General features: G+C 46.8%; 1 protein-coding gene across 19 annotated transcripts in view; it reads right to left on the bottom strand.

Annotated features, from left to right (window-relative positions):
- Positions 1-5,862: 5,862 nt before the first annotated feature.
- The window catches only part of AFDN (afadin, adherens junction formation factor), a 147,231-nt gene continuing 144,545 nt past the window's right edge, over positions 5,863-8,548 (bottom strand). For all 19 annotated transcript variants that reach the window (XR_004029414.1, XR_004029415.1, XR_004029420.1 and 16 more), the window contains one exon: positions 5,863-8,044. Coding sequence is in view for 7 of the 19 variants with exons in the window: in XM_030809968.1 (XP_030665828.1) it covers positions 7,891-8,044 (154 nt within the window). In the remaining 12 variants the exon portion in view is untranslated. The remainder of the gene's footprint in view (positions 8,045-8,548) is intronic.

Raw genomic sequence — 8,548 nt, 5'->3', positions numbered from 1 at the left:
CTGGTCCCTGCCATCCCGGGTGTGCCCGGGCGGTGTTCTCCCTCCATGGCCATTACTGCGCTTGAAACACTGCCCTCCACAATGTGACATATTCAGAATAGGAATTCAATCTCATCTTCCCACCCTTCTCACAGTCCCCCCAGCGGTGTCTCCGTGCCCTCAAAAGAAAGATGATCCCTTACTGGTCCCTTGCTGTGCTGTCAGCCTCAAGCAGTAGCTGCTTCCTGCCCTGCCCCAGCCATCCGCGCTGACCCCTGCCCAGCTCACAGCACTGCTGGCCGCAGCCTCTCACCGAGAGCTCCTGCCCTCAGCCTCCAGCCAGAGAAGGACTCGCCATCTCAGCAGAACTCAGCTCAGCGGGCACAGGCACGATGCAGAAATCCTTGATTTCTCAGATTAGGGGACGGCTGAATTATAAACACGTGTAAGACCATGCACCTCCACTTCCCAGCGTTCTGTATTTTACAATCATTCTGTGTTTATTTCATTGATCTACTTCCCGGATTCAACTGTATACTCCAAGAGGGCAGTGACTAGAAGAGCTTAACTGTCCCGGCCTAACTACTGTGCTCCCAGCACGTGCACAGCACACAGCAGACGGTTTTAAAAGCCGCGGAGGCCCTAGGTGGGAGGGGAGAGGAGGCCCGAGGGGAGAGGAGGCCCCGGATGGGAGGTGAGAGGAGGTCCCGGGTGGGAGGGGAGAGGAGGTCCCGGGTGGGAGGGGAGAAGAGGTCCCGGGTGGGAGGGGAGAAGAGGTCCCGGGTGGGAGGGGAGAGGAGGTCCCGGGTGGGAGGGGAGAGGAGGCGCCAGATGGGAGGGGAGAAGAGATCCCGGGTGGGAGGGGAGAGGAGGTCCCGGGTGGGAGGGGAGAGGAGGTCCCGGGTGGGAGGGGAGAAGAGGTCCCGGGTGGGAGGGGAGAGAGGCCGGGTGGGAGGGGAGAGGAGGCCTCAGTGTGGGAGGGGACAGGAGGCCCCGGGTGGGAGGGGAGAGAAGGCTCTGGTGTGGGGGGGGGTAGGGGGGAGGAGGTCACAGGCAAGTCCAGGGCCTCAGGTGGAGGTCAGTGGTGGGAGGACAAAGCAGGCCCACCACCCCTAGGTCCTGGAAGCCTAGACGGGAGGGGACAGATCACGTGGGGCCTCTGCGTCCAAAGCTGGCTACCATCCAGTGAAAGCCTCAAGCCCACCCGATTCTCCCAGGCCTCCACGTGGAGCCTGGGGAGGGGGGGACCCTCCTCCCTCCCCCACTCACCCACACTTGGCTCTGCAGCTGCCGGGTCCGCTGCTCCCAGAAGCCCCCCCACCGCCCGCTCCCCGCCGCGGCATCGCCTCTGCCTCTGGCCTCCTCTCACTGCCCCCAATGACCAGCGCAGGAGCGGGCGTTGGGGAGCGCGAGGGGGTGGCTCGAGGCGGGAGCGAGGGGCAGGAGGAAATAGCAGGAAGACCCAGGGGGAGGGGGCCGGTGTCCAAGCGTTGAGGAACGTTTCATCCCTTCTGAATCCCAGGCCTCGCTGGACCCCGGACCCGCCTGGTTCTCCCATAACTTGCGGAGCTCCTGGACCGGCCCTTCCCAGAGACACAGCGCTGAGTCCCAGCAGCAGGACCTGAACCTGGAAGAGGAGGGGCAAGCACAGTCCTGCCTCCTCCTCCCCGCACACTGCAGAGGGAATGACCTCCACTCCTTCCTCCTCCCCGCACACTGCAGAGGGAATGACCCGCACTGCCTCCTCCTTCTCCCCACACACTGCAGGGCAATGAGCCCCATATTTTAACGCAGTGGCTTCTCTGGTCACTCACAGTCCAGCACTAGCACGCAGCAGTCGAGGATGCTGTGGGTGTGAGATGCCCTGGATTTTGAAGGCTCTACATGAAAAAGAATGTAGAGAATCTGAATGCATTTTATGTATAGATTGCATGTTGAAATGATGCTGTTGGGATATATTAGGCAAAATAAAATATATCACAATTTATTACATGTCTTTCTACTTTTTTCACATGACTCCTAGAAAACGGATGGTCTCTGGAGGGGCTGGTGTCAGGTCTCGAGGGGACTGAGCTGCTCTGGGCCCATCCTGTGTCACAGAACGTGGCCAAAGGCTCCAGGAGAGTCGGTGGCAGTGCTGGACGGAGGCCTCATCTCCTGTTGCAGCGTGTTTGTAATACATCAGGTCCGTATCACTGACTTTGTTTCCAAACTTATTTACGTAGCAGCTGTTGGCTAAGCATGCACATAGGCCAGAAGAACAGTGGCGAAAACGCTTGCACAGCGTCCCAGCTCACGGCCTGGCAGAGGTGACAGGACATGGTATGCGATGTGATGGCGGCGACCATGTGGCATTGTTGGTTAGGAACGTGGACACCCGCTTCTCCTGGCCTGTGGCAAGGACGCCCTCCCTGACCAGACGCTGGGCTTCTCCACGCCCTTTTTCAACTCAGCCTCAAGTCTGCATTGCCATGAGAATCCCCCACGCCTGTGTCCGACATCTGATCAGTTCTGCGTCCCCCGCCTTCCCCCAGGTGATGCTGGGTTCCCCAGGCCTGACTTTAGGTAGGTTCCCCATGGGTCAGTTTAGCCCGAGTGCCCTCCAGCCTTGCTGTATGCAGAGTTGAGTCCAGCTCTAAACTGTGGTGTTTTCCTCCCCCTATTACAAAGCTCTGGAATACAACCTGCTTTACCACCTTAAACTGGCTCTGCCCATGTCATTGGAAATCCTTCCAAGAGGTGTGACAAATCTGCTTCCACCTGAGACAGCCAGAGGCCCCGTGTAGGTACACAAGTCAGCCCTGCAAATGGTGTCCTCAGGAGCAAAGAATATTCAGGGTGGCCCATGACCAGTGCTGCCTGAGAAACGCCTCTCAGAATATGAGGCTGAGCCAAATTCCCTCCGGAGGCGCTTGCGTCTTGCTCCTCTTCTGAATACATGGAACTGGTTGTGGTACCAAGCCTCCCCATGCAGCACCCCCTCACAACCCAGTCGGCCTGTGTGGTCCTCACCTTCGCACTCTCCTCTTCCTTCATTTCCTATTTTTGTTTGTATTCCACCAATTCCTTTTCTTGTCTTGCTAGAAGAATTCTTCTTCAGAGAGATCTGACCAAATCGTTTACAGACTGCAGCAGCCGGCTGTCTTTGAGCAATCCGTCTACTGTGCTGAAGATAGCATTCCTCTATGTCTTCTTGCATGGAAAGCTAATTTCAGAAAGTTATATTTAGTAATGCTAAGCAAGATGTAACTGGATGACTTGCAGGAGGGGAAGTATACGCAAAAAGTGAATTTTTAATTCCAAAATTTAATCAAATTTATTCCCAAAAGTCACACAACCCCAAAGATACATACTAGACTTCAGATTGAGAAGAATTTACCCAACAAATATTTATGGGTGCCTAGTCTGCAATGGGTGACATATAATTAAACAACTGGAAAGAGAAATAAACATCTCACATCACAGGAAGGAGAGGCTGCTTCATTAAATAAGTCACTCTTTGTCCACAAAGAGTGCTCTGGACAGTCTCTGCATCGATGTCAGTAATTTTCCAATATTTAGGTAATGGCAGTTATAGAAATCAGACAAACCCAAAGTCCCGAGACTCCCTAGCTATGCTTCGCCTGTTCAGAACATGGTACGTATTTTGCTCAACTGAGCTAGGCTGTTTTTATATTTTGGGATCTATTCTCATACAAAAAAGACTGACGGGAGGAAGGTGGAACGTTTTTAAAGCCATCCAATTGACGCTACAGTTTCCCAGGTCTCTCTTTGGGCTTAGATTACTTAATATCTTATAATCATTTTCAAAAGTTCCAAGTTGAAGTTGGAACCACTGTCTCCAATTTAACATTCATTTAAGCCTGTAGTCTCTATAAAAGAATAAAACGTAAGATTTAGAAGAGCAGAGAAAAATAAGATCTAACCCACTGAAGACATGTGAAAGTAGTTTTCAGTCTGAAAGCCATGGTTACCAATTTGTTTGAAAGCCAAGTTGAGTTTTGTCCTCTTTCCTCTTCTGTTCTTTGGCATCTCTGTAACTATGCAAACAACTCTAGAGCTCACCCTTGCCCACCCCAGCCCATGCCTCCACGCTCTCCTATCTGGGTGGCCACACCATCTGGCTCCTCAAAGCCTCCAACTCCTGCAGAAGTCTGCTCTGGGCTTCCATTCCTTCCCTTCCCATCCCGGCAACCAGAGCGACAGCCACTGACATCACCTGGGTGACCCCAGCCCCTCCTCAAAACCCTGCAGAGGCTTTGCACTGCGTGAAGACAAGTCACATTTCCTGCCACAGTCTTAGAAAATGCACTCTTTTACCACCAGGTAGCCCCAGGTGGCCCCTGGCTCTCTCCAGCCCCTGCCTGCACCCTCCTGTTCTGGGGGTCTGGGTCTGGGCTCCCCTGATCTTCCTGAGGCTCCAGCTTGCCTGCCTCAGGCTTCTCCTTCCATCTGCAAGGCTTCTCAAGGGCATCATTTTCTCAAAACAGCCTACTATCTCCCAGGAACTTTATTAGGCCTCCAGGTGTCCCCTGCACTTCTTTACTGTTAACAGTTACTATATATCTGCACATGTAAAGGGAACATGTGCTTCTGCCTCCTGGAGTGATGCTCCCTGGGGGCAGAGCTGCACTGTTTCAGGACAGCAGGTAAGCGCTGTGAGACCTGTCACCAAGGCAAAGGAGGCACCCGTAGGCTCCCATAAACATCTGAATTAAACAAGAAACTGGCCTCAATTCCCAGTCTCAAGTCTAGTATGTCTCTTTTGAGGTTATGTGATTTTTGGAATAAACTGGATGAAATACTGGAAATAATAAAACTATCACTTTCTGTACATCCTTTCCCTCCTGCAAGCCATTCGAATTAAATTTTGCTTAATGTTTACTAAATATAACTAAATCTTTGAAATCAGTTTTCCACTCAATAAAGGATAGAGGAAATTGTGTCCAACGGCGCACACCAGAAAATGATCAAGTGCTTGCTGGTCCGTATGACAGAAGACCACTGTAGGGCAGTACCATTATTTCCATTGACAGCAACAGAAACACAGGCCTTGAGAAGAAAAAGGAATCTGTATTAATACTCAGACTTCCTAAGTTTTTGTATTCCCAAACATTAAAGTCCCCTTTTAAGCATTAAAATATAGTAAAAGTGAATACTATAGTTCTAATACATAAACATCTCGTTCTATCAAAAAGGTCTCAAGTTTCTACAACCCTAAGACACACTCCTTCCTTCATGAACATCCTTATTTTTACAATACATGGATTACAGTCACCCTGCTGTGCAGCAAATGGATCTGAAAACCTATTCCTTTTGTCTATCTGAAACTTTGCATCCTTCAACCAACAACTTCCCATCCTTTTCTCCCCCCAGGAAAGCTCTAAAAATTCTCCATCCCTGCCCTGTCCCGTCCTCCTGCTCACAGGCCATTAAAAGGTACACTGGAAATAGGCAGAGGCAGGAGATGGCACAGAGGCAGCGCTGAGCCCTGTCCACACAGAAGGTCCTGCCCGCACATGCCCAGGTCTCCCGCAGCTCCCAGGTCCTCATAATGTGACTTGCGTAGTTTTACAATCAAACAATACCCTTTTACACGAGGCTGTCCCGAGTGGGTTCTTGCACTAAGACGCATCTCACCAGGATGCCTTATATACACCATTTACTTATTACTAGGGATATTTTAGGAATTTCAAAGAGGCCACCAAGAGACAGTGTCACTAAGAAATGGCTCAAATGCCCACCTGAGCTTGCCGGGATCAAGGAAGCATCAGGAAGGCCCAGGCAGCAGAATGGCTTATGAGACTCAGGCACCACCCGTGAGCTGTGTGACGAGGCACACGGCACGTCCCCACAAATGAAAAAAACTGCCTGACACAGAAATCATACTCAGTAAGTGTTTAATGAAGAATAGACAGATGGAAAGAGACGGGCGAGGAGGGCTGATGTTACAAATATAAACTTTGTCAGCACTTTCAAAACAGTAGCAAATACACTTAAATACATACAAAGTTTATTAAAAATAGGTTGCAACTGAAATACAGTAGAAATGGAAAACTACAGCAGTTTTGATGTTTTCTCATAGTAATGCACAGTTCTGAAAAGCACTTTTACACATATTCACATTTGACCTCACTGCCCAAAGATGGCCAAATTCACTTGTGTATAGGTTTCACAACCACACATACAAATATCCCTGTATGTAGATATTTACATGTATCTGCATGTTCTCCTGTGTATTTTTCTATATATTAACAGAAAAGTAATTCATCTGCATCTCTTTAAAGAAAGTGTGGATTTAGTCACCATAAGGCTGCCAGTGTTCTCAAGATATTTGGGAGGCGCTTGCTCTTCCTAGAACTTCCGCTGCAAGCAAGCAAATCCTTCCTAAACACTCAGAACCATTTCACTCTCTTACTCAAACAAGGAAATGGTAAGAGCACACTTTCAAATAAAAAACCTGATAGACATAAAAAAATATTTACACTCGCATTTTTAATGATTTATCATACAACTCTTATTAAAAGTGATTTCGAAGGCAGTAAAAGCCCCTATACCTCTCTTTATAGGAAAGTGTGCCTATTTTCCTAACATATGTATAAGAGAACATCCTCTTTGCAAGTGTGCCTATTTTCCTAACATACGAATGTGTAAGAGAACAATATGGTACAGAAAAATCATTTGGACTCCACCAAGGGCTTTGTCAAATAGAAAACTTGCTTGTAATCGCAAAGTTATTCATCATCTTAACACCAGACAATATAAAACACACTGAGGTCCGTCTCCCCAACATCAGCCACATATCCATAGCTGAAGAAATGACAGTGGTAACTCATAATTCAACACATTAAAATTAAATATAAAAATAGCTTGAACTTCCATATGAGTTATTCTTACAATATTTAAGTTACAGATGCCTGTAATTGAATTCCTTCCTTGACGGCATACAGATGAAAATCTATTTCTTTTTCAAATTTAAAATTTCTGAGTGACAGCTGTGCTTGAGGGGTCCCTACTCATCTCCCATTCTTCTGCCATTCCCAGTCACATGAACATTGCTCCAATAAAGATCTCTTCTTTTACAGATGCCTTGGAACAGCTGAAGTATTAGTTAACTTTCTAATATAACTGTCATCTTTAAATTTACCAGTGATTTATTAAGTCTAACAATAATCTGGTATTTATAAAAATAAAATCCCCTAAGCTTAAATCCTCAAAATTTTCTTTCAGAATTAAAATTAATCAAATATTTAGAATTGATCAGAAGAGCTGAAATTTGCGAGGAATGAGATGGAACAGTCTCAGACGTGCGTCATCGCCCAGGAAGCTTTGGCCTAAGCCATTTCACGATGCAGACTAGAAGGATGTTGTGGGAACAGACACCATCAGGGGACACGGGAGGAGCATGTCGCCATATGTTCCTTCCCGGGTAGAAGAGTGTGTGGTCACTACTAAACAGTGCCCACAATAGTCTGAATAGTTCAAGCTATTCTCTGCTTGACAGCTAAAATAAAGTTTCTGAAAAAAACAGAAACAGAACTTCTTTGTGCTCCTCGGTTGATGATGAGGGGAAGATGGGAGAGAAGACACATCCATTCTCTCCTCCTGCCCTCAGTTCTGTCCCCTTTGAACTCAGGACTCCAAAAAAGAAACCAACAAAAAACTTACCCTCATGTGAGTTAGATAATTAAGAAACTAGACAGTGTTTAAATCACATAAATGGCAATCTCCTGGTAAAGTAAAATAAAATTTCTTGGAATTCAAACATTTCTAAATCCCAACAATTTTAGAAACAGAAATTGTAAATCACTTGGAAATAAAACCCCCTTCCTCTTTCCTCTTCAAACTCGCACCTACAAACCCAAACTGAAAAGATTTTGGGGTAAATACAAAGTGTTCCCCTATTTTCTTTCACTTTGTGTTCAGTTCATTCTCCAGTTCTGTTAATTTACGAGAAGCTTTCACTTTATTGGATACATCTTGACCTTGTGAAAAAAGACGCTGGCGTTCCTTGAATGTCAAGTTTTCAGGGGCCCCAGAACTTCCAGGTGAATCTGCATCTTGGCTGCAGAAGAGGGCAATATCAAAGATTACTGGACAAACTAGAAACAACCTGTCAACAATTACACACGTTTGCATAATGGGCGATTAAAATTTTCACTCATTCTTTGTTAAATTGTGCTATAACCTTTCCTATAATTGAAATCACAGGGGCTGTATTTAAACCCATCTAGAAAAAAAGGGCAACATGTTCTCTTGGCTAAAACATTAACTTTCCCCAGTCATAGCCAACTCTCAAAAAACTGGTAAGTGAGATTTTACCAAGCAGGCAATTCTTACCAGTTAAACAAGTGTAACCAGTTTTAAAATACAGCATGTTAAGGAATCTTACATGTACCTGAGAGGCATCTATAAATACGCCAAATTTAATAATAAGTTATAGAATGGTACTGATGATTTTTCTGGTTAGTTCAAATTCAATGTTTTAAGAACACCTGGGGCAATAGCATTTCTAACTAAAATCCAAGTGAGGTCACAGAGTGAAGCCATGAAGTCTGTTTATATAATT

This window comes from Nomascus leucogenys, chromosome 3 (genome assembly GCF_006542625.1).
Source record: "Nomascus leucogenys isolate Asia chromosome 3, Asia_NLE_v1, whole genome shotgun sequence".
Lineage (NCBI taxonomy): Eukaryota > Metazoa > Chordata > Mammalia > Primates > Hylobatidae > Nomascus > Nomascus leucogenys.
The sequence above is the reverse complement of the archived record's forward strand: the minus strand, read 5'-3'. Positions and strand labels throughout refer to the sequence as shown.